This window comes from Manis pentadactyla, chromosome 16, assembly GCF_030020395.1.
Source record: "Manis pentadactyla isolate mManPen7 chromosome 16, mManPen7.hap1, whole genome shotgun sequence".
Taxonomy (NCBI): Eukaryota; Metazoa; Chordata; class Mammalia; order Pholidota; family Manidae; genus Manis; species Manis pentadactyla.
Window position 1 is genome coordinate 39,289,987 of NC_080034.1, and position 27,297 is coordinate 39,317,283.

Below are 27,297 nucleotides of genomic sequence, written 5' to 3' on the forward strand. Positions count from 1 at the left end.
CCCTACTTCAGTAGGTAGAGCCAAACAGTTCTACAAAATAGTTGTACCAATTTATCCCCATTAGAAACATATGAGAGTTCTAATTGTTCTGCAAACTTGCCAATATTTGGTATTGTCATTCCTTAAAATTTTTGCCATTCTAATCAGTGTTTATCTCATTTATAGATTTTAATTTGCAACAGTCATCTTAAGAGGTATATGAAATTATTGGGAATCTTGATATACTTCTTTTGTGAAGTGCCTGTTCAAGCATCTTGCCCATTTCACTGTTGAGTTGTCTGTCTTTTACTTAGTTATTTGTAAAAGTTTTTTTTTAATTTTGAATTTGAGTCCATTGTTGAATGCATATATTGTGAATGCCTTCTCCCAGTCTGTGACTCATCTTTTACTCTTTTAATGCTGTATTTTGATTAACTTCTTTTCTTAATTTTAACATAGCAGTTTTATCAATTACTTCTTTTGTGCTTGGTACTTTCTGTGTCCTACTTAAGAAATCTTTTGCCTACTCTCACTTTTTAAGAAATAGAAAATTATTCTTTTCAAAAGTACATTGTAAAAATATTAGAAAATATGGGTTATTACAAAAAAGAAAAAAAATCACCTATAATGCTACCATCCAGAGACATAACTTCTATTTTCATTTTGGTACATATTCTAGTACTTATAAATTTTTATACATATAGTTTTTTAATTTTAGTTTTCAATAAAGAGGGGTGGTACTGTACTTATGTATTAGATAACTTTTTAAAGTGTATTTTATATAAATACCAATAAATACTCAATCTCATAGCTTTTAATGATTACATAATAACCCATCATATAGATAAGCCAAGGAGTGTCATTTTTAACTAGAAAAGATCACATAGTAATATATGTGAACAAGCAATACCGGTAAGACTATATGGAACTGTCTTAAATATCCTCTTTGGATTGAGAATAATCTGAGAAATCTACTAAGGCAATGATATATAATGTTAGAATTTTAGGCTCAAGTCTGCTCCTAGCTACATGGCCACAGTAAAGTCACTCAGTGTCTCTCCATTCTGGAATCCTCTATGTTAGAGAGGAGTTCAGAAAAAATATTCTGTAAGGTTTGCTCCAACTCTGAAAGTCTGAGTCCCTCATAACAGAAGCTGTTGCTATATGTCTTTTCCTTCTTAGGGTTTGACTTACTTATGATGCAAATGATCTATCAGGTCAGATAAACAGGTTAGGGAACTGTATGACAAGGTAATCATGTCCTTGGAGCAGAATGAGTGCAGGGGATGTACATCACAGCTTTGCTTGAAATCAGCTGTGGTTGTGTGGCCCTAAGGGACTTTCCTGGAGAGGAGCTAAGAAATGAAACGTCACCATTTATCAGAAGAAAGGTTGTTTAGAGAGTTGAGGACTTTCAGGGGGAAAATCACTGTTATATTTAATTCTCAAAAATTGGGGAGAAAGATCTCCAAATAAAAAAGACAGTGTAAAAGGTAAGAGCATAGCTTTGCAAACACTTTTTTACTGAGAGAGTTGAGTAGAGGAAATACTATTAGAGGAATTACACTCAGAAATATCTCCTTGAATTACTGGCATGAGAGTTAAGAGTCTGATTTGGAAAATGAGGTTCTGAAAGCTGAATTTTGGTTGGCACTTACTAGTTTGACATATCACTGTGGACCAGTCATCTCTCTGTGCCTTTGTCCCACCTGTAAAATGAGAAAATAATAATATCTCATAAGCTTGTCAAGATGATTAGGTGAGATCAGTCGGTGGCTTGAAGCAAATTAAGCCCTTAGCCAATCTTAGCACATGGTAAGCATTCAATTTTTTTTTCATAATCTTAAAAAATTGAAATAAAATTCACATTCCTTTAAGTTCACCATTTAAAGTGTACAATTCAGGGATTTTTCATATAGTCACAAGATTGGGCAACTATCACCATTATTTAATTTCCATCACCTCAAAAAAACCCTCATACCTTCAGCAGTCACTCTCCATTACTCCTTCCCCCAAACCCTGGCAACTAGTAATCTACTTTATATCTCTATGGATTTGCCTATTCTGGGCATTTTATATAAATGGGATCTACAAATATATGGTCTTTTGTGACTGGCTTTCAATAGCATAAAACACTCAGTATTATTGTTACTGTTGTTATTCCTATTTCTTACGACTCAAATAGCATGAGAACCAAATGACATCAGGGATATGGAACTTCTTTCTGTGGAAGAAATTGTTCTGGAAATGTAAGGATTGATTTATTCATTGGGGTGTCATTATTTTGTGGGAATGGAGAGATGACCACAGGAACTTCCCAGAGGGAGAATAAATCATAAAATTCAGAAATATGATAGGACTGAAAATATCTTCCATTATTCAAAGGTAAATTACCCACTTGAAAAATGTTCCAACAACTTGTGTCCCAGTGTTTTACCTTGCTCAGTTAAGTTCTCTTTGCCATGAGACCTGCTACCACTAGTGCAATTCATCAGTCTCTCCAAACCTTTCAGCCATGCTATGCCCGGATATGGAACATGGAGCCAGAACTGTGGAGGGTCTTAGAAGGAGGTTATCAGCCATCTCCCACAGACCAGCCATCCACAGTGGTCTCTGACCCCAAAAGGGTGGGTGGAGGCCACCAACAGATCTGGAGGCAAATACTACATTCGATTCCTATCTAGTTTTAATTTTGCTCTTGTGTAATACATAAGAACCTGTGGATTATGACTCATTTGGGAATTTGCCCATTCAAATGGCCCTGCCCAAATGCAGATAGTAATTTAGCAACAATCAAAACTTTCAGGATTATTAGCTCAGACTCTAAAGGAAAGAACTTCTTCACTTGTAGAACTAATTATTCTGTTTTGAATTGCCTTCCAGAGATTTTCTTAAAGATTTGAGGCCTTAAAAGAGTCTTCTCAGAGTTTATTGTTTGATTTTGCCTCCTCATTGCAAGTCACAGGTAATGTGGCCTTTACTGTGGTGTCACTACAGTGTGGTGACGTTGCATGGTCTCAAGGATCTGGGCAGAGTGCTCTGACTTGCCATGTGGTCTGTGGGAAATTTAAGTGTTCCCCACCAGGGGCAAATGAACGTTAGGAAAGAATATTGAACTGCCTTTTCATTGACCTATGGGATGCTAGAGGATATTACCTCCTTCTTGGTCTCACCTCCCTCACATTTTTTTAAAAACTTGAAATGTTTCAAGACACAGTAGGATGTGGTTACTAAGAGGTCAGGCTCTGAAGCTGGACTGCCTTCAAATCCCAGGATTACCACTGACCAAATATGTGACAATGGTCAAATTTCTAATCTCTGTACCTCAGTATTCTCATCTATAAAAAGGAGGTATTCATAGTAACTACCTTATAAGGTTGTTGAAATGATTAAATTAGTTAATATGGGTAAAGAACACAACAGTATCTATGACACAGTAAGCACTACATAGGTATTTTCTGCTTATACATACATATATTTATGTATAAAAAATAATGCAACATCCAAGTCCTTACATATAAATCCTAACATTATACCACATTTGCTTTAGATGCTTTTAAATAAGTAAAATATTACAGAAACAATTACACAACACATCCCTCCAAGTATCCCTCTCCTATTATATCCCCTATTTCCTTCTTTTTCTTTCTTGGGATAACCATTTTCCTGAACTCATTAATTATTACTTCTGAACTTTGTTATATATGGTTCCATAAAAATTATATACTATTGTTTCACATGTTTTTAAACCTTATAAAAATGATATCAAAATGTATAAACCCTCTGCCACTGCTTTTTTCATTCAACCTCATGGTTTTGAGATTTACCCATGTTGCCAATTTACCCAAATTGCTAATTCAGTCAATTTAATTGCTGTAGTTGTTTCATTTCATGACTTTACCATATTTGATCTATCCATTTTCCTGTTGACAGATTGCTTCCAATTTCTTGTTCTTATAAGCAGTGTTGCAATGAACATTCTTGTATCTGTCTCCTTGCCGCCAGCATGAGAATTTTCTAGGGCATATACCTGGAAATGGTCTTGCTGGGGATGTAGGGAAAATTGACTCTCTAGCTTTCCTAGACATTGCCAAACTGTGGCTATGCCAACTGGATGTCCCAATTTTCCCTTTCCCAGTAGAGAATGAGCAGTCCTCTGGCTCCACACCCTCAGCAATACTCATTATCTTGTCGGTTTCTTCATCTGTCAAAGGGAAATCAATATCTATAGTCATGCCTCTTAAAGGTCTTCTATAAATAAAGGAATATCTTGTAGGATGTTATTCCCAACCCACCTTGTGTTAGGCACTATCCTATGTGTTTTACATACATTCTTTTATTTGGGTGTCCTATTGACTGTAAGGAGGTAGAACACAAGATTTAAAAGGAGTAATTAATTTGCCCAACGTCACGTGGCTGGCAGGTGACAGGGCTGGGATTTGAACTCAAGGCTGTCAATCTTCAAGGCCCCAGTGATTGCACTAGTGCTGAGCTCTATGCACAGTCTTTAAGAATGGTATTAAATCAACTGATGATGGTGATGCTGAATTTATGGTAGAATGCCTTCTGAGAATGAACAGTCTGGAGAAATAATATGGCTAGATATTGTCTTTTTAAGTGGTAAATATTATGAATCATAGAATATTTTAGTATAAGTCATAGAAGGTTTTCATATAAATTGAGGGTGAAAATGTGACCCACAATCCCATGACCACACTTGACACAATATTGTCACTGTTAACTCTCTAGTTGTTTCTTACTGTTGTTTTCTTTTCTTTTGAGGAGGGTTTGTAGCCAACTTAAAGCCTGAAGTGACGACAACACCATAGATGAGAATTTACCCAAAATGAGCTGCTTCTGAATGCCAGACATTTACACCAAGTGCTGTACATATGTTAATTCCTGTCTTTTTTCAGATAATCAAAATGCAATTCTAATATCATAAAATTCACCCTTTTAAAGTGTACAATTCTACCTTTTAGATGAGGAACAAAGAACTGAAATATTCTTTTGTGAACATGCAAGTTACAGAGGCTCAATGTCAGTTTAAAGTCTTGGGACTATGTTAAGGTGGGAGTGGGTGGGCACTATAGCTTCATAATTGGTAATATTGAAGTTAGGTGATGCATACATGGCAGTCCATTATATTATTCTACTTTTTTATATGTTTAAAAATTCCATAATAAAAAGATTTATTAAAAGGCCTAGCATTATGATTTTTTTTGGCTGTTTTTTTTTCTTTTTTGGTATCATTAATATACAATCACATGAGCAACATAGCAGTTACTAGATTCCCCCATTATCAAGTCCCCACCACATACCCATTACAGTCACTGTCCATCAGCGTAGTAAGATGCTATAGAGTCATGACTTGTCTTCTCTGTGCTATACTACCTTCCCTGTGCCCCCCACTACCTTATGTGTGCTAACTGTAGTGCCCCTTATTCCCCTTCTCCCTCCCTTCCCACACACCCTCCCAAGTCCCTTTCCATTTGGCTACTGTTAGTCCATTCTTGGCTTCCGTGAGTCTGCTGCTGTTTTCTTCCTTCAGTTTTTGCTTTGTTCTTATACTCCACATATGAGTGAAATCATTTGGTACTTGTCTTTCTCTGCCTGGCTTATTTCACTGAGCATAATACCCTCTAGCTCCATCCATGTTGTTGTAAATGGTAGGATTTGTTTTCTTTTTATGACTGAATAATATTCCGTATGTACCACATCTTCTTTATCCATTCATCTACTGATGGACACTTAGGTTGCTTCCATTTCTTGGCTATTGTAAATAGTGCTGCGATAAACATAGGGGTACATATGTCTTTTGAATCTGTGATCCTGTTTTCTTAGGGTAAATTCCTAGGAGTGGAATTCCTGGGTCAAATGGTATTTCTATTTTGAGTGTTTTGAGGAAACTCCATACTGCTTTCCACAATGGTTGAACTAGTTTACATTCCCACCAGCAGTGTAAGAGAGTTCCTCTTTCTTCACATCCTCGCCAACATTTGTTGTTGTTTGTCTTTTGGATGGTGGCCATCGTAACTGGTGTGAGGTGATATCTCATTGTGGTTTTAATTTGCATTTCTCTGATGATTAGCGATGTGGAGCATCTTTTCATGTGCCTGTTGGCCATCTAAATTTCTTCTTTGGAAATGTGTCTGTTCAGCTCCTCTGCCCATTTTTTAATTGGATTATTTGCTTTTTGTCTGTTAAGGTGTGTGAGCTTTTTATATATTTTGGATGTCAACCTTTTATTGGATATATCATTTATGAATATATTCTTCCATACTGTAGGATGCCTTTTTGTTCTATTTTTGGTGTCCTTTGCTGTACAGAGCTTTTTAGTTTGACATAGTCTCACTTGTTCATTTTTACTTTTGTTTCCCTTGCCTGGGGAGATATGTTCATGAAGAAGTCACTCATGTTTACGTCCATGAGATTTTTGCCTATGTTTTTTTCTAAGAGTTTTATGGTTTCATGACTTACATTCAGGTTTTTGATCCATTTTGAATTTACTTTTGTGTATGGGGTTAGACAGTGATCCAGTTTCATTCTCTTACATGTAGCTGTCCAGTGTTGCCAGCACCATCTGTTGAAGAGACTGTCATTTCCCCATTGTATGTTCATGGCTCCTTTATCGAATATTAATTGACCATATATGCTTGGGTTTATATCAGGGCTCTCTAGTCTGTTCCATTGGTCTATGGGTCTGTTCTTGTGCCAGTACCAAATTGTCTTGATTACTGTGGCTTTGTAGTAGAGCTTGAAGTCGAGGAGCGTAATCCCCCCAGCTTTATTCTTCCTTCTCAGGATTGCTTTGGCTATTCAGGGTCTTTTGTGGTTCCACATGAATTTTAGAACTATTTGCTCTAGTTTGTTGAAGAATGCTGTTGGTATTTTGATAGGGATTGCATTGAGTCTGTATATTGCTTTAGGCAGGATGGCCATTTTGACAATATTAATTCTTCCTATCCATGGGCATGGGATGTGTTTCCATTTATTGGGATCTTCTTTAATTTCTCTTAAGAGTGTCTTGTAGTTTTCAGGGTATAGGTCTTTCACTTCCTTGGTTAGGTTTATTCCTAGGTATTTTATTCTAGTATTATGATTTAATGACACATCTTTGCATATTTAGGTATTGCATGAATTTGGGTCTCTGAGTGAAAATCAATACAATAATATACTAAGTTTAAAAAACATCTTATAGCTTATAAAGCATTTCCACATTTTATCTCATAACTGCCCTCTGAGGGAAGAAGGTATTACCATCCTCATTTCAGAGAAAAGAAAAGTGAGGTTCAAAGCAGTAGACCTGGGACTTAACTCAATCTTCTGACATGGAATTCAGTGTCCTGCCCCCTCTTATTTGAAATGAATAGAGCCTTATTTTTTCTGATTATAAAAATATTATGTCTTATTTTAAAACAATTTAGAAAAGTTACAAAGAAATATATGTATATTTCCTACAACTCTACCACCCAGAGATAATTACTGCTAACATTTTACATTTTATCCAATCAAAATTTTTAATCTTTTTAAGAAAAATGGAATATGATAAAATGTTTTGTAATATTTTCTTTTGAACAATGATGTAAACATGTTTCCATGTCAATAAAAATCAAATCTGCATTTATTGTATGGTGTTATCGTTATTTACTTAACTAATCTCCTGTGGTTTCTAATTTTTCACTATTGTAAACAATGCCAAAATAAACTTTCTTGTACATATTTCTTAGCTCACTCATTAAATTATTTCCTTAAAATACATGACTACGTGTGAAAGTTCTGGGTCAAAGCATTAAGAAGGATTTTGATACATATTTTGCTGTCAATCTCAGAAAGCTTGTATGCATTTACATTTGTGATCACTCAGTGTTTTTTTGTCTGTTTCTTCACTGATTCATAGTTGCTTTTCTTGAGACAGAGCTAATTCAAATAAACTAGTGAAAATACACAGTTTAATTTGTTAACCTATTATCAAATCAAACTATTGAAAAAGCCATCTGTAACTCAGGGGGTGGAGGGGTGGCAGAGAACATGGCAAATAAACCTTTGAAGCTGAAATCAGTCAAAGGGAAAAATAAAGTGGGAAAAACCCATTTATTGCTTACAAGAAGTCATCTACTCCTGCTCACATGTGTCTCTCCCCATCCTGTGGGAAGAAACCAAAAAAAAAATCTCTCTTGTTCAGCATGGGCTCGCCTCTTCCCCTGCCCCTTATAAATGCCTATTGATATGGGGATGGACTAAGGCCAGGCCCCAGATTCTGGAAATACTGCAATTTTACCCACACCATCAATAAACAACTGTTTGTTTAAAGTAATGATCTTCTATTTTAGCATGAATAAGAATAACCTGGTGATTCTGGGCTCCATCCCAGACACGGAATCAGGTTCTAGGGGCCTGGGACCCAGGAATGAGCATTTTAAACAAGTGCCCTCTTCCCCACAAGTGACTGAAATAGGTAGTCCAGGGAATGACACCCAGAGAAAGACTGGCTTAAGAAAACACCCAGGGAAGATTGAGAGTTTGTCTATTATGGACCCCTTTTGGTCTTGTGAGTCCAGTAAGAAATACAATATGCACTTACTCTCTCTTGTCTTGGCCTCATTCATATCATTATCTTTCTCTGTCTCTCTGTGTCTCTGTCTCTCTCACACACACACACACACACACACACACACACACACACACACACACACACATACACACACGCCATGCTTTTGAGGAGAAAACAAACATTTTGCTTCTGGAGATGCTTTTATGCAGGCTCCCATGATCACTTACAGACAGATATTTGAGTTACAGAGATTCTTCTTTAGGGGTTTCAGTTTTGCTCTCTTTTCCAAGCAAGTACCTCTGACATTCCTAACCAGCTAAGCATCTGAGAGTCACTTAATTTTCCCTTTTCTGTGGAAACTGAGATAGTCTTTAAGTTTCTGAGTTTCTGTGGTGGGAGGAGATAGACTGAAGGAGTATGAAGCCAGTCAGATTTTACTGGGCCTCTGAGGCAGGGCCCATGAATTGTTATCACCCTTGAGTTATTACCATGGCCCTTTGAAATTCAAACTAGCTTTTCAGGCATTTACCTTTCCAGGAATTCTCCCCTTTGCCCACCTTCAGGAAGCAGCTTTTATTTTTCTCCTTAAAAGACTACTTTTAACTCAAAGCCTTCTTTCCCATAGAACCCTTCAGTTCTTACATGTGTGGTAGCATGGTGAGGCTACAGACAGGTGACCCTCACAGGCAGGTCTGACCTTGAGAAATGTATGCTGTGGGAAGAACTCACTCCCTGAGGCCTCTCTCTCTACCCAGCTGTCTGCCTGGGGCCCACTGTTGAGGGCCCCAGTGCCTAGCTGTCCCTTGGGCTGCCAGCACCCCCTCCCCACCCCCCATAGACACCTAAGGCTGAGCTGTGTCTCATCTCCTTAGGATCAAGTCTGTGAAGACAATTTATTCACCTAATAAGTAAATCTTGCTAGAGGGAAAGAACCAGATAAGTTCCTTTCACTTTTTTCTCATTTATAGAGACTATATTGTCATTCATTCACTGATAACCATTTTTTATTTATGCCAAATATTTATCTCTACCATATGCTGCACATTGGCATAGAAACAAAACCAAAGGGTCAGTTTTAAAGAAAAAACTTTATTTAGGTATAATTTACATATACTAAAATTCACCCATTTGAAGGTACCATTTGATGAGTTTTGGCAAATACATACAACCCATCTAACCATTACCTTAATTAAGATATAGAACAATTCCATCAACCCAACCCAAAAAGTTCCTTCCTTCATGTCCCTACCCAGTCAATCTCTCACAATCCCCCACCCCGCAAGTTCCCCAGTAACCCTAGGCCTTCACTTTCCAATGCTATAGCTTAGTTTTGCCTTTTGAACTTCATGTACGTAGAATTTGTGACATGTATTCCTTTGTGTCTGGCTTCTTTTGTTCCATATGCATTTTCAAGATTCATCATGTTGTTGTATGTATCAATAGTTCAACCCTTTTGATTGCTGAGTAACTATTCCATTGTATAGATACATCACAATTTGTTTATTCATTTTCCTGTTGAGCACTTAGGTTGTTTACACTATTATTCAAATACTACAATTAAAGCTTCACATACTTGAACATTCATGCACAAGTATTTGTGCAGACATATATGCTTTCATTTATTTTGAGTAAATACGTAGGAGTGGAATGGTTAGGTTTTATGGTAAGTATATGCTTAAGTTTTTAAGAAATGGGGCAGCTAAAGAAAATCTCATTTCTAATTGTTAAGTTCATATATGTAAAAATTCCATCTTCTTGTTCTTGTGGTTTAGCTGGAAAGAGCACTGTTTTAAGAGTCAAAAATCTGAGTTTTGGCCTGAGCAGTTTGATTCCACACCTGGATTTTGAAAAAGGGGTTTTTATAGCTTCTCAGAGCTTCAGTTCCCTAACTGTTAAATTAGGGCTAACCATTTCTTATATCAAAAACTGTTAGGGGTCTCAAAGTCCATCAATAGGAGACTGATCAACTAAAATACATTCCTAAATTGAAATAGTATATAGCCATTAAAAATCATGACATAAATTTATATTTGTTGATGTGGAAAACTGTTTCCAACTGACTCTGAATGAAAAAAAGCAGGCTACGGAAACAGGTACAGTGTGATACCATTGAAGCAAATTACATAAATGGAGAATTATATGTAAGATATATTTACTAAATATTCATAGTGATTATTTCTGGATGGTGGGATTTAGGGTAATTTTTTACTTTCTTTATAATTTTCTATATTACTTTCTGTATTTACAACAAGCATGTGTGAGTCTTTGAAAAATAATGAAGTTATAAAATAAACCAATACAACCGATTTTTCCTGAGAATAAGGTGACAGAATGGATGGATATGCTGAAAAAACTATAAGGTGCTATTATGTAAATTTAAGATATTAGTACTAATTTTACTATTTATTACCCCACTCTCTTCTGGCAGTACCTTGGAAATTATCAAAAGAACACAATAAGAGGGAGTAATGACAGTTTCACAGAAACACAATCAGGCTGAACATGGCAAAAACGCAAACTCTTTGAACCAAAAGAAATCGGAGTAAAGATGAGGGCACATGTTTCTTCCTAAGCCTTGGGCTTAAATACTGGCTTTCTCAACATCTGTGTCTTCTGGGACACATTATTTACACTCTCACTGTCCATTTCCTCATCTGAAAAATGGGAATCATAATAATATTGATCTCATTTTGTTGTGAGGATTGAATGAGTCAAAGTACTTGAAATGACATTTGGCACATTGTAGTTCATTATGTATTCGTTCCCATTTCCTCTTTTTCTTTCTTACTTCTACCTGGGTCACACATCATGACCCAGTTGGAGAAAAAGTGAAAAGAATAACTATAATAAAATGAGAGGGTTGTGAGGACTTTCTTTATATGAGGAAGAGGTAAAGAATTGGTGTTTACTTGGAAGGTGTTTTGGCTCTTTCAAACAAAGGGGCCAAGAAGAGAAGGGAAAAAAAAAAACACGGACTGCTTCTGGATGTATCTAGGTCAAGGGACTGAGGGACTTGAGATAAAGACAATCAGGTTTTCTTTTGCATTGTCTCATTCACTACAGTAGGAAAAAAGAGCCCCAGAGGATCAGATGCTCTGTCCTGAAGAAAAGATAGTACAATAGGTTGGTGCCTCCTGTTTTTCTATCTCTTGAGTAGGGTAACAGGGTAGAGGAATTGGAAAAACCCCAAATTTGGGTGACCTGGCTCTTTCCCATAATGCTCTGGGAGGATGTTGAACGTGGAGGTACTGCTCCCTGCAGGAGTCTGCTCTTCAATCTCATTCATGCATTTCCCAGAGAAAATGCCCCTTCTGAGTATACTTTAGATATTCTTTTATTTTCCTGGAATCACTTCTATGTCAGAACAGAGTCCCTTCTATGTTTATAATCAGAACAGAAAACAGGAGGCAGTAAAGAGGAGCCTGAGTCTTATAGCTATTAAAAACTCCCAAATTCATGGAAAAGAATGAAATTGGACCTGTATCTGACACCATATCAAAAATAACTCAAAAAGGATTAAAGACCTCAGTGTAAAGTCCAAACTGTAAAGCTCCTAGAAGAACCATAGGAAAAACTTCATTTGACTTGGTAGTGATTTCTTGGATGTGACACCAAAGGCATAGGCAACAAAAGTAAAAACAGACAATGGGACTATGTCAAACTTAAAACTTTTGTGTACTGAAGGACACAATCAACAAAGTGAAAGACAACCCATGGAATGGAAGGAAATATTTGCAAGTCATATATCTGATAAGGGATTAATATCTAGATTACATAGAGAACTCCTACAACTCAACAACAAAAAATCAAATTAAACAATAAAAAAACAGGCAAAAGACTTGAATAGGCATTTCTCCAAAGGTGATATACACATGGCCAAGAAGCATATGAAAAGATGCTCAATGTCATTCATCATCACAGAATGCAAATCAAAACCACAATAAGATATACCCCACACCCATTAGAGTGGCTGCTATTAAAAAAAGAGCGAGAAAGAAAAGATGTCAACAAGGATGTTGGAGAGAGAAATTGGAACCCTTATGCACTGTTGGTATGATTGTAAAATGGTGCAACCACAGTGAAAAATAGTATGGAGGTTCTTTTAAAAATTAACAATAGAACTACCATATTACCCTGATATCCTATTTCTGGGTATATTTTCAAAAGAACTGAAAGGAGAGTATTGAAGAGATGTAAGCATACTCATGCTCCTAGCAGCACTATTCACATAGCCAAGAGATAGAAGCAATTCAAATGTCCATCAACAGATGAATGGATAAATAAAATGTGGTATATACATACAATGAAATACTATTCAGCCTTAACAAGGAAGGAAATTCTGACACATGCTGTAACATGGATAAAACTTGAGGCATGTGCAAAGTGACGTAAGCCAGTCACAAAAAGCCAAATACTATATGATTCCACTCATATGAGGTAATCAAATTCATAGATATGGAAAGTAGAATAGTGGTTGCCAGGGGCTAAGGAGCAGGGGCAAAGGGGAGTTGTTTAATGAGTATAGAGAGTCAGTTTTGCAAGATGGAGAAGTTCTGAGATTGGTTGCATAACAATGTGAATATGCTTAATACTACTGAATTATACACTTAAAAATGGTTAAGATGGTGAATTTTGTTATGTGTTTTTTATCAGATTAAGACAACAAACAATTGCCTAAATTATTTTTTCATAATGTGCCACCTCATTAGCCTGTGAAGAATCATCCAGTGGCAGAGTAAGGTTTTCTTGAATGCCTCTCTGGGCATCCTAGCCTACCCTTGATTATTTTCTCCCAAGTCCTATGGCCTTTTTTCTCTACAGCTCATTTGGCACTTGAATATATGCTGCTTTGCATTGTTGGCTACCTTTGTATTTTTTTTTAACAACAGGATTTTATTTCTTACAGTTCTGGAGCCTGGGAGGTCCAAGATCAAGGTGCTCATTGATTCAGTTCTTGATAAGATTCTCTTCCTGGTTTGCATATGGCCCCCCACCATTTCACTGTGTTCTCACATGGGGGTAGGGAGTGGGAGTGATAGGGGGTGGGAGCTGATAAAGGAGGGAGGGAGAGAGAGACAGAGAGAGAGAAGGAGGAGGGTAAGAGAGAGAGAAAGAGAGGGAGCAAGTGCAGAGCTAGCATGCTCTGGTCTGTTCCTCTTTTTATAAGGAACTAATCCCATCATGGTAGCCCCATCCTTATGACCTCATCTAAACTTGATTATCTCTCAAAGGCCCCACCTCCAAATATCATCACATTAGGGAGTTAGAACTTCAACATATGATTTTGGAGTGGGCGGGAGGAGGGGGATGACACAAACATCCAGTCCATAACAGGCATAACAAGGTGAATTGAAATAAATGGTAACACAGAAGGATTTTGTCCAGGACCAACTTGTGTGGTAGTTGTGGATGCTGGCTGCCTACTGTCTGGCATGTCCAGTTTGATGCCCCAAGATCTAACATGGGATTTGGGCAACCCAGGCTGTCTTCCCCACTCTTCCCATCCATTCTTCTCTTGCCTTTTTCACTCCCCTGTCTCCATTTCTGTGCTGAATATGTTGTTATTTATTTTTGGCTACCTATATATAGTTATTTATAGAAATATATGTACTATTTCCCCCATTGTCATGTCATATCTTAATATTTAATATTTACAAGTGTTTGTACCCACCTCATTTAAACTTCCAATCCTGGGCAATAAGCACAGATTGGAAGTTTGGGCTTGTGGTTATGTTTTTGCAAATACTAGTTATAGCTATAGGTTAAATTCCAAATAGTTTCTCTTTCTTTTGTTTGACTTTTTCTTTTGCTCCATTTCTGTGATCTTTTTGCAGCATTCCCTATATAGAGATGAGGACACTGAAGTCTATAGAGCTAAGTAATTTGTTCACAGTCACATAGCACAAGGATGAAGACTCTCTGTCTGGACCACTGACTCTAACTCAGCCTTGCTGGTAGTAATCCAGTGGACATTTGCTTACCTAATTGAACAGCATAGCTTCTCTGACTGTTAGCCACTTCCTGGATTTGGCAGTTTACAAGGGTGAAGGCAGCTGAAGTGGGGAGGAAAATGAACTCATATTTGACAAGGCCCCAGTCACCCAGTTATTTGTTGTTCAAAATGAAGTATCTCTTAATATTTTACTACATGACCATTTATTAAAAATCTGAAAATACAAATTAAAAAATGTAAAAAATCTATCATTCCTCACACATAGAGATTGTCATTGTTAATACCTTGAAGTATATCTTTCTAGACTCTATCTCTTGCACTTATGCATGCAAATCTTTTAGAAATTGGATCATAGGTGATACTACTGCTTTATCATGTCTTTTTTTATTGAAGTATAGTTGATATATTATCTTACATTGGTTTCAGGTGCACAACACAGTGCTTCCAGAGTTACCCATATTCTTAAATCCTCACTCCTGCTAGCACAGTGACTATCTGTCAACATAGGAAGATATGACAAAATCATTGACTATATTCTCCAGGCTGTACCATGATCTCCATGGCCGACTTATATTATAATTGAGAATTTTTATACCCGTTTATCCCCCACACCCTCCTCACCAACCCACCCCAACCCCTCCCCCACGGTAACCACCACTCACTTCTCAATGTCTGTGAGTCTACTGCTGTTTTGTTCATTTTGTTTTGCTTCGTTTTTAGATTCCACAAATTAGTGAAATCATATGGTATTTGTCTTTCTCCACCTGGCTTATTTCACTTAGCACAATACCCTCAAAGTCCATCCAAGCTGTTGCAAATGGCAGGACTTCTTTTTTTATGGCTGAATAATATTCCATTGTGTATATGTACCATATTTCTTTATCCATTCATCTATTGATGCTCACTTTGGTTGCTTCTGTATCTTGGCTATTGTAAATAATGTGGCAATAAACATAGGGGTGCATATATCTTGTCATTTAAGAATATATTGTAAACACATTTCTTTGTTACCAAGAGATAATGGATCAATTAATTTAAAAAATGAAGTTGATCTATTTATTTCTTTAAATATAGAAAAGTCTAAAGGAATTGAAATTATTTATAATTATTAATATTTCCAATATTTTGCTGGATAGTTAGGTTTATACAGCATGCTCATTTTATATTCTACTTTTCACTTAATATGGCATAGGCAAGCTTTATCATAAAAATTCTTCAAATACCTGTTTATCATAAAAACTTTGAAAAATACAGAAAAACATAGAAAGTAAAACAGAAATCCTGCAATTTTTCTATGGTATATAATCAGTTGTGACATTTTGATATAGTTCTTTCCAGTTATTTACTGTGCTTATTTTAATAAGTTAGAAGTATAGTTTACAAAACAGGATTACACTGTATTTATAATTTTGGAACAGTTTTTAAAATAGTTGCTAATGTAAGGATTTTTAATGTCATTAAACATGTCTCAAAAATGTGCTTTTAAAAGAGCACCTCTACTTTACCAACATAAAATAATTCAAAAATATTATTTCAAACTTTTACTGTTTTTAATGACTACCAAGGTAAAACATGCTCATTGTAAAAATTCAAGCAATATGGAGATTTAACATTAAAGGTGAACATTCCCCATAAATTGGGTTGTCAGACTTAACAAATGAAAATAAAGGACATCCAGTTAATGTTTGTGACATACTTATATTTTTTAAAAGTGTGTTGTTTACCTGAAATTTAAATTTAACTGGGTATCCAATATTTTATCTGGCAACGCTACCACAAACCCACCTTCTTTAACTACTGGTGTATGTTCCCTAAGATTTTTACTATGCATGTATTCTACACATGTACACAAACATAGACACTCATTATGCTTTTTAAACAAATACAAAGGAGATCATAGTATAAATACTGTTGAACTGCTTATTTTTTCTCTTATATTCTATATCTTTTCATGTTAGTTCATACAGACCTATTTCATTTTTTAAATGGCTGTGTAGTATTCTACAGCATAAATATAGTATAATCTAATCAAAGCCCTACTAATCATCATTTAGATTGTTTCCAGTTTTCCAGCATTGCAATAATTCTGTAGAGATCATCCTTCTACATGTATCTTTCACAATCTGTTTTAGTTATCCATATGATACATAAAATATAGATACACATTTAAAATTTTAATAGACATACCAAATGCCCTCCAAAAAGGTTTTTACCAATCTACAATCATACCAATATTGTATGAAATTGACCTTTACTTCACAGTTTCTAGATCATTGGCTATGATCAATTTTTGCCAAACTGACAGATAAAAGTGATATTGTACTTCTGTTTTAATTTGCACTCCTTGATTATTCATGACATTCAAAATATTTTCATACATTTACAGGCCATTTGTATTTTTATTTTGTCAATTGCCCATTCAAATCCATTGCCGATTTTTCCTTTGGATTGTTTACTGCTTACTGATTTTAATAGTTCTTTTATTTAAATGATAATACTAGTGCTCTGTCCTATGTGTTACAAATATTGTCTTCAAATTATTGTTTTGTCTTTTGACTATGCTTATCGTGTTTTTTAATTTTATTTTTTAACTTTTGCAGCAAAGAAGTCCAAAATTTTTTGGCAAAACTCTCAGTCTTTGATTTAATGATTGGAGAAATCTAAGATTATTAAAATATTCATTCATATTTCTTCTTGGTTCTTTACTTTTTTTGTCATAGATTCATGCAAAGTTATATTGGTGAAAAGAATGAAGTAAGAATTTTATCCATCCCAGCTCATACAGTTTTTCCTTTTTTTTTTTGCAGCCATTCACCTATTGGGGTAAGTTGGGCTACTTCCAAATTTTCAACTTTTCATTATTATATGTATTATAATACTTCTAGTGAAAAGCTTATTTATAAACCTAGGATTTGGGAGCTACAATATAGAAATATTTTTAAGGGTATTCATACCATTCATCTAAATTTATATCTACTCAAATTTAGGAAAAAATTATATCAATCTACATTTCCAGAAGCAGTGGTGCTGAAGAGCACCTGGTTCCCCACACTCTCGGCCACAAAAGATATTTCAATCTGACTAGGCAAAAGTGATCTTATTTTTGTTTTAATCCATTTCTTTAACTACAAATGACAATAATATATCTTCTAATGTGTCTATTGGCTATTTGTGTTTCTTCTTTTGTGAACTATTTCTGTCCTAATTTTTTTTCAACAGGAGTTTCCAATTATATTTGAGAGTAGAATGTTCATCTCTATCTAGAAATCAAATATTCACTTTATTTTATTCTTTAATTTTTTTAATGACTTGATACTCTCTTTGACTTCACCTAGGAGATAATGTATGTATGAGTGGAACATAGGGAACCTCATGGAATCTAAGGGAAGCTGAACGACTTGGACTCAAGATGATAAGAACTTCTCTCTTTCATCCCAACAGGTTTCTCATCTTTGCTTCTTTCTGCTTCATGGCTCTCTTTCTGCAGATAGACATTATCTCCTTTTCACGGGTGCCCCACAAAGGTGGCCCCTCTCCTGTATTTTTATTATGCTTTTTCAAGAAAACTGGCCAAGTCTATTCCATGAACTGAGTCCAACTGCAACATCCTGAGAGAGAGAATCTGATTGGCTGATCCTAGGTCAGGCATCTCCCTCTTGTCCAACCAATGGATGCTAAAGCACAGAGGTTACATGGGGTATAGGGATATGGCTGCTGGCAGCTACCAAGAAGGTTGTTAATGGTTCACAAAGAAAGGAGGTCATCACAATTTGGATGGACACCCAAAAGGTTTCTACTACCACAAGTTGCTATTATCATATAATGAACCCTAACATCTATTTGGACTTGGTCTGTTCTCTGAATCAGTTATGCTGTGGCATAATCTTGGCACTAGCTGACCTTGGCAATTCTGAATCTTAAGGACCTGGAGATTTTGACTGCCCTGGTGAGATGAACCACTTTTCTTATACTTTCAACTTCTAATGCTAGAATTAGAATGGCTTACCTCCCTTAAGAAACCCTGAAACTGCCATGGTCTGGGAATTTGGAATTAAACTTCTTGCACAAGATCACCAACCCAAGAAATTCAGAAACTGGCTGATCTTAGTCATGTTCCAGACAGCGACATCTCAATCATAGCCCTAACATAGTTCTGAGATGGTATCTAGAATTCCTTTTGGAATGCTGCTGTTTGCTTTACTTCCTTAGAGTGGTGCACAGCAATTTGTCCTTTGGCCTCTCAACCAGTCTTTCTCCAGGCCCAGTTCCCAACAAACCAAACCAAAGTTGCAGAGCCATCGGGACAGAACCATAGGCATTGTTAAGAACCCCTTAAACTCAAGTGGAAACTCACATTTATCTGGAGTTGCTGAAGGGTACTACCTCATTTCCTCTATTTCATGTTCCATCCCAGAAGAAAACCATTCCATGGATCCGGGAGGGGTTAGTTCTTTCTTTATATATGATGTACTAGCCCCCTGAGTCAGTGTTTCTGCACAGTGATTAGGGATGGTTATTATGTGTGATGGTCCCAAGAACTGGAGATGTTTAGCAAAAAAATCCATGGTCCTCAGGGAATTAAAGACCAGGGTACCACCCCTAATGTAATGAGAACCAAAAATGTCCCCACAAAGTTTCAGAATTCACTTGAGGAGCAGTTGCAACCCTTTGCGATAGCTCCTATCATGAACTAAAGTTCTGTGTTATTTGGGTCTCTTTATTTGCAAGCATCTCATTACATCATGTGGCCGTTTTTTTTTTATGTGAGCTAAGACCGTAGTACTATATGGGGTTGGCCAAAAGTTTTCAGTCTTCTTGGGTCAACATTCTAATGGAGTCATCAGGTTCCCAAAACATTTTCTTCTTTTGGATGATTGATCAACACAATTTTAATCCATGGATATTGCAAATTAAAACACACTTTAACCCATGGATATTTCAAATTAAAACACTTCTTAGAAAGTCTGTAGTCTCATATCAAATGAGCTTGAGTCAAAATTTCTGTTTGTTTTGCATGTAAGACAAAATTGAACTCAAAGTAAAAGGGAATTGTAGCTGGACATAGTGGATAGAGTGCCAGACTAGGAGTCTGGGGACCCCATTCTGGCTGTGTAATCTTGGTTGAATCAATTCCCCTTTCTTGGTTTCAGTTTCTTCCACTGCAAAAGGAGGAGGTTGGACTCAGTGTCAGTTCTTTCAGCTCTTAATATTGGGATTTTTACCATCTTTCTGTGTGCCATTCCATTATCTGTAATATTGGGACATTATGTGCTCACCTTCAAGAGAGACAGAATTTTCCTTAATATTAGTGAAATATTCTGGCATTGCAGCCATCCCAAAATTAGGCCCCAGCAATGATCCAAGCTTCCACACAGGTCTTAGAAGCCCAAGAACAGTTTCTTATAGAATGTTTATAACTATTATATAGTATGAGTTTGTGAGTATTATTGCTATATACTGTTTAGACGCATTTGTCTCATAAGAAATTCATGTTGGAGTAAAAAAAAAATCACTGGAGAGAAAATAAGCACTCCCTTATTAGGAAAAGAAAAAGAGCACATATTTCATACTTTAACAGAGGATCAGAAAGGAAAATGAAGAAGAGGGGCTAGGTGAAGGAGTAGTCCCACCTGCTTGTTTCACTGTCTAACCCACAGCCATCTCCTCATGTTCATGGCCACAATACTAGTAATCATTTGAGTGCTTTTATGGAGTAGGCACTGTACTGAGCTTACATATTGTTATTTAATTTTCACAACAATCCTATCTGGGTAGGTGCTATGATTAACAGTAATTGGCAGAATGAGAATTTGAACCCCAAATGTGTGTGACCCCAGAACCCAGGCTTTTAAAGCCATTATGTTTTACTGATACTTATTTAGTACTGGGACAGAAGGAGGCAGAATGCTTTCCCTTTCCAAAACCTCCTAACAACTCAAACACTACTGATCACTTATTCTAGTTCTGTCTGCTGTTTAAGTCGTTATGGAAAACATACTCCATTTGGAATGTGAAAGCTGGGTTCTACTTCTGCTATTTTGAATTTTGGACAAAGCACACAAGCTTTCTGGATCTAATTTTCCTTATTTGTAAAAGACAGAGAGCTACTTGAAGGCAGAAGACCATTTCTTACCCATCTTTTCCCTTTGGATATAGCAGTGTTGGGCAAATAGTGGTGTTTTAAAACCACTCGCTGAAAAGACTCCAAGGGGTCTTAGACAAAATGGCTCCTATGCTTCCTTTCTCACCCTTTGATCTTGAAATGGGGCCTTCACCAGGTAGGTATACAATGCATACAGTTGCTTTCTATTTTAAAAGCAGAACAAGGCATGCGTAATTCTTGTGATTTAATCTTTGATAAGGTTGGTCTTGATGAAATGGATGGAATATTCTGTGTGGTGTTCGTCTCCACCTGTTTCAAACATTTGTATGGAAACCTTTACTTCCAGAGACTCGATACTACGGTTGCATAACAGCGCTGATAAACTGCAGCAATCATCACCGAGGGTGGCCAGGAACCAAGGGAATTACCTCAGTATCCTCCTGGAAAACAGCTATGGAATCTTAGGCAAACCCCTGGCTGGGAGGTCAGTGTCCTGCGTGCACTTTGGCATTTGACCTTGCCATGGTCTTCACACCTCCCCAACCTCAGTCTCATATGCAAATGGCGGAATTGTCAGACAAGGTCCCTAAGCCTCTTCCCAAACCCTAGGCTTTAATTCGTCCTCTTGAGGGTGGGTGCGTTAAGAGGGTAAGGTCAGGCCTGGAGTCATAGGGTGATGACTCTAGGTGCCGCGCCGTCCCTTTCCTCCTTCCCACCTTGAGCCCTCTAGCTCCGCCGCGGTGAGGTCACGCGGGAGACGTCACGGGTTTGTGACGCCACCAATGGGCGGGGCTCCTGGAGAGGAAGGGGTGGGCCTAGGCGGGCGACGCTTGCGCAGTGGGCGCGGCGCGGGAGGAGGTGGAGGCGGCCGAGAAGCGAGAGGTGGCGGCGACGAAGGCGGAGGCGGCGGCGGCGGCGGCGGCGGCGGCGACGACGGCGCAGGAGGGGGTGGGAGGGGGAGCGGCGCGAGAGTGAGTGAGTGGCTGAGTTTACCCCTATGAGGCAGTGAGAGGCCCGGGGCCTACCTCAAAGGAGCGGGGTCGCGGCGCCAGCTAGCAGCGGGCCCCCTCCTAGTCCCCGGGCCCGGCGGCGGCGGCGACGACTCGGTTGTGAGGAGGCGGGGAAGCGGGTGTCCGGCCCCAGTCATGGAGGGCATGGACGTGGACCTAGACCCCGAGCTGATGCAGAAGTTCAGTTGCCTGGGCACCACCGACAAGGACGTGCTCATCTCCGAGTTCCAGCGGTTGCTCGGCTTCCAGCTAAACCCGGCCGGCTGCGCCTTCTTCCTGGACATGACCAACTGGTGAGCCGGCCCCGCCGCGCCAGCGCTGGCGGCGGCCTCGGGGCCCCGAAGGGAAAGGAAGGGACACCCGAGCCCGGCGGCAGAGCGGGCCCGGCGGGCACTGAGGGGCACCCCCTTCTGGGGCAGGTAGGGAGTGTGAGGGGAGCCCTAGGGCACAGGGGGACTGAGCAGGGATAGAACGTGCAAGTAGTAGAGTTGGGGGCCACGGAGGGCAGAAGGAGCAGAAGGGAGACTGGGGAGGGGTTCTTGAAGTTCTGCAGATAATTAGGGGCCCAAGAATGTGGGAAGAGGGGAAAAGACTTGATCATTGAGGCATAGGGGTAGACCTGGAAGAAGAAGGCTGTCATGTTAGCTTAGAGTAAAAAAGCACAGGAAATCAGAATTTGGGAGTGGAAAAAAAGCTTGAAGTATGGAGTTAGGGGCAGAGCATGACACGGATGAGGGGAAACTCCGGGAGAGAATTAGGTGCTATGGAAGAACCTGGGGCCCGGTAGAGACTCCGGAGTTAGGATCTGAGAACATATAATTTGTGTTTCTTTTCCTTTCGAGGACAGATAAGGAAAAAGGAAGAATATTATGGGGAAGGATAAGTGAGTACGGTAAGAGATATGACTTCCCAAAGAGTTGTGCCAGGGAGAAGTGGATCTAATACTAGATGTACTAATGGAGGACCCGGGAATGCTAGACCTGGGGCAGAGTCTGAGGAAAACCTTAGCAAAAGTGAAGGAAAGAAGGTTATTTAGGGAGAGTGAGTAGTGTGCAGCAACTGAGCCTTGGGCTCCAGAATGCCGGAATGAAGAGGGGGTTATCTGAAAGAAAGTTGGATTGGTAGATGTTTGGGAAAATGGCTAACTTAGGCTGGGAGCAAGTTTTTTGGCTTGGAGTCGAGTCTCCTTGTAGAAGACTGAATCGGGGCAGAAGACCGTGGCACTTAGACTGAGGGAGTGTTTCTTGGCTTTGGATGCAGTACTTGCTATTTTTGATAAGCAAGGCTTACTTCCCCTTGTTCTCTGAGGAGTTGAGTTCACTCAGGGTGAGTGATAGAGTGGAGAGTAAAATTCCTTTGACAGGATTTCAAGTGAAACAACTCACCTTTCTTTGGTCAAAAAGCTATGAGATGAGTGCCCTTTGCTCTCCGTGTGGACATTCAGTCTACTGATATATGTATTCTTCTTTCTTTTGGCATCATTTACACAACCAGCCTCTCCTCCTTTCCAAGTCCACTGAATGCCTCAGACAATGCCAGAAAAAGAGGCTGTAAGCTTAGTCTCTATCCTGTTCCTCATCTAGTCGTATCCCAAATGATGCTCATCTTACTAATGGGAGCCTTGTAGCTCTGGCTGCACCTCGTGTGAATTTATTTTCTGCTCAGCATCATTGGTGGGTCCTATTTTTTATCTTTAAACTTGATTGTTACAGTAAGAATGAGATTGAATTTCTAATGTTTAGAAAACTCTGAGGCATTGAATGCAGGAAATAGTCTAAAAAAGCATCTGTGATTCCCACTTGGACTTTTTATGTCTGGGATGGTCTCAGGGACTACAGCCTATAGTAGTTTTCTGAACACCAACCTATGTATTGGTGAGAGTGGCAGGTTATTGAAAACACTGACAAGAGGTATTACATTGGTGAAATTTAGGAGTAAAATTATATCTTAAGGAGGATTGTTCCTCTCACTGGTCTGTTTCCCACCCCGGCTCTTTTTCTTCCTTGTTTACGCTAGTTCAGCATAGGAAACTTGGCATGTTGTTGCCCAGTTTGCTAGGGGTGGATCGTTATTTCTCCCCACCCCCTTGTGAGTCGTACCATTTAAACCCTGCCTTAATAAGTTTTTAGTTCTTTAAAGTCAGTATTTATTAGTATAATTATTACAGCTACAAAACCAGTGTAATAAATTTATATGCTTGAGATGTGTGTAACATCTGAGATTATTCGTTCTTAGGTGTTGTGAAAGGTGAGGCTCAGTGTGGATTAGAAAAAAATAACCTAAAAATTACACTTGCATTGTAAACATTTTATTTGAATTTTATAAAGATTATTAGGCTCAAAGACATGGAGTAGCATGTATTCTGATGAGATGTTATATATGCATAAAACAAGGTATGATACATACCTGAGCAAAGAAGTGAGCCGTTCAAAAACGTATTCTGGTTTTCAAGTCAGCAAGTAGCTTCTTGGGAATCTGGGCAATTAAATGATAATTTAGCTTTAAGCCACATTATCTTATTTTTTGGCTGTAGAAGTCATGTTTGTTTTGTTTGATTATAAAATTAAAAGTCAATCGTGAACTGAAGAAAGTAAGGCTTGCCATTCTTTTCTTTCTAATGAAAACAGCTCCATAATCCAATATTGTATTTGATTCCTGGGTTGACCTGGCTAAATTGTCTTAACAAATACTTACCATAATTAATAAAGTCTAGTTAAAGTAAACACATGCATACATACGTGGTCAAAATATTTGTGCATATTGTTTTAAGAAAATAAGAGTCTAGAAATGTACTGTTTTTTAAATGTCATTTAATGTCTAACTTTGGAAACTTGAGATAGTCCTAACGCAGGTTGGCAAAAAAAATCTCTAAAACTGCTGTAGTTAAAAGCTGTTGAATTTGAGATGATTAACCTTCTTGTGACTTCATAAGTGCTTGCTTTGGGTTGTAATAAATAACCACCATTCAATTGTCTGATGACTGTTAAACAATAATACAGTAATTAAAAATCATTATTTTAAAATGAAGGCAGTGACTTCTAAAATGCAAACTGAGTTGGAAGTTTTAGACTATGTGTTTTCAGAAGTAAGATATTATTTTTTGTTGTTAACATTTTTTAAGAAGCCACTGAAAAACACATTAAATTGACTATTTTGGCCTTGTAAATGATCTGCCCTATAAAGACAAGATTTTTTTCAGCCTTAGTTTGGGTATGCATTATGTAGATATTTCTATTTGTTTAATTTAGGAACCAAGTATTGTTTCAGTTTAAGCACTTTGTAGTGTTTGTTTATACCTGAGCTGGCAGCCACACTGCTAAGAGATTGGTGGAATTGCCACTTAACAATAGTAGTCAATTTTTAGTTCCTACATAAAGTGGATAAATGGTGTGGTGAAAAAAAACAATATCCGAGGCCAAACTGAAATGACTTGTAGATTAGTATAACTTTCTATAGCTGGAATGTCTTGCAGAGATACTATAGGGCTGTGAATATAGAACTTGGAATTCTAAAACTGGAAGCTGGCTGAAGAGATACACTAGTTCATTCCAATTTTTACTGCAGAATTGCATGTAACTCTTGTAAGACAGATTATTCTTGTGTCCCTTAGGGCAGAGATTTGCATGATACCTTATTATAATGTTTAATTACTTTTCTAAGTTAGAGTTATGTCAAAACTAAATCTTTTACTATTTAAGCTTTTCATTTGCTTATGTCCTTGGAAATGGAGATTATCTAATTAATACCTTCCTTAAGAGGTCAGAAATCTATTAATTCTAATCACTAAAATTTTTCAACCATTTTTAATTTAAATACATTCAATGTAATAGTCTTCTCATTCTCTAAAGTCTTAGAGATTTATATATATATATGTATATATATATTTAGGGGAAACCAACACGATTCTGAAGAGAACTTACATACAATTTTTTAAAAAGTCGTAGTAAAATATACATAACAAAGTTTCCGTTTTAGCCACTTTTAAGTGTACAGTTCTCTGTTTATAAGACTTTGAATTCGCTTCTGGTGCTCAGTCATTTGTGTCAAAGTGAGTTATTTAGCATTTGTGACAAGAGGCAAATAACACTTCTGAGTTTTTAGTGGGCCTTAACTTAGGAATTGGTACTGGCCTTGTTTCTCAGCATAAGTAGGTATGAGTTAAATACCTGACTAGAATATAGACAACATTGGCAGTTTCTCCCCTTCCTATTCATTAGGCTAGTGCTTTGCACTTTTGGTGTTGCAACATCCTAGGTTGCCTCCAGATATCTTCAGGAAGTAGTGTGCATTTTTTGGAACTCCACATGTATCCATCATGGATAGAACAGATGTTTTCTAGAAAAGTAACTTGGGAAAAACATTTTTGTAATAAAATGTCTTAACTGACTTTCTCAACATTGTCAGAGGCACCCTACTTGATAAAGTAAAGGTATAACTACAACTCAGTGAACTGAAATCAGAATCTAGATGTGAAAATCAGTCATACCCCTTATCTCATCTCACATTGCCTCCCCTGCCTGGTCTTAAGATAAAACATGTATTAATACTGGTTTCTTTTAAAAAAAGTATATGCCAAGCAGCAATTTTCAGGAAGAAGATAGGGAAGGGTTGCATAACACTCAGTGGTAGAGTGTCATGCACTCTTGCATTTTTAAGAAGGTTGGGAGGCCTTGCTTTGGATATTCTTTCCCACATTTCTCAGTCTTTTTTGAGTTGCACACACAAGTTGAGACTCTGGGTATAATGTAAAATATAAAATACTTCACAAATAGAGCATCCAGATTCATTTTAGTTTAAAAAGGAACATGGTAAAAAGTACTTTGTGCTGTAGGAAGTCTTTTTACTGTCCTATTGCTATGGGACTTGCATATCTGATCAAAGATCCAGTCAGAACTAATCTCTGTTATATAGCTAGAGCAGGTGGAGGTTTCTTTAGCACCTCTTATCTTCCTACTCTGCTCACACAAAATTTGTCTAACACATAACAACAAAAACTATTAACCAAATACATATAAATAAATGGATTTTGGATAGACCCCTAGTGGATAGTGTAATACAAAAGCAGAACATGTCTGAAACTATCAAAAGTTTCAGGATAATAAGGAGGAAACATGTTAATACTGAATTAACTGAGTAAAATTTCAGAACAGGTAGAAATAGACTGAATTACATAGAACCGGTGATTCACAAAGACTGAATGCTTGCTGTGGGAAAGTTACATTTGTATATGTTTTGAAATGGTTGGGAGATTTGAGCTGATGGAAAAGCAGTGTGTTGTAGGTGGAGGATATTTCTGGGTGAAATAAAGGAGCAGTGAGTGGAGCAGAGCCTCTAGAAGCTTAGCTCAACTTGGCTGAAATGTGGTTCATGGAATCAGGAGTGATAAGACATGGAGTTTATTTTGATTTTTGGCTTGGAATATTGCTGATTTTTTAAGAAATTGAGGTGAAATTGACAGCATAAAATTAAAACATGGTAAAGTGAACAATTCAGTGACATTTAGCATATTCACGGTGTTGTGTAACCACCACATCTGTCTAGCCAAAACATTTTCATCACTCAAAAGGAAACCCCGCACCCAGTAAGCAGTATTACTTCTATTGAATATATACTTTACTCTTTGACCATCGCTAAAAACTGGGCCAAAAAGCATGCAAGGTTTTGTGATGGGTGAACATCTTACGGATGTTCTTTTGGC

At 37.6% G+C, this 27,297-nt stretch overlaps 1 protein-coding gene across 4 annotated transcripts in view; it reads left to right on the forward strand.

Moving 5' to 3' along the window:
• Positions 1 to 21,528: 21,528 nt before the first annotated feature.
• ILRUN (inflammation and lipid regulator with UBA-like and NBR1-like domains) overlaps positions 21,529 to 27,297 on the forward strand; it is a 116,360-nt gene continuing 110,591 nt past the window's right edge. For 2 of the 4 annotated variants that reach the window (XM_036887045.2, XM_036887047.2), the window contains exon 1: positions 21,529 to 21,892. In XM_036887045.2, the coding sequence (XP_036742940.1) occupies positions 21,735 to 21,892 (158 nt within the window). In that variant the 5' untranslated portion in view covers positions 21,529 to 21,734. The remainder of the gene's footprint in view (positions 21,893 to 27,297) is intronic. The other 2 variants (XM_036887046.2, XM_036887048.2) reach the window with 1 other exon arrangement.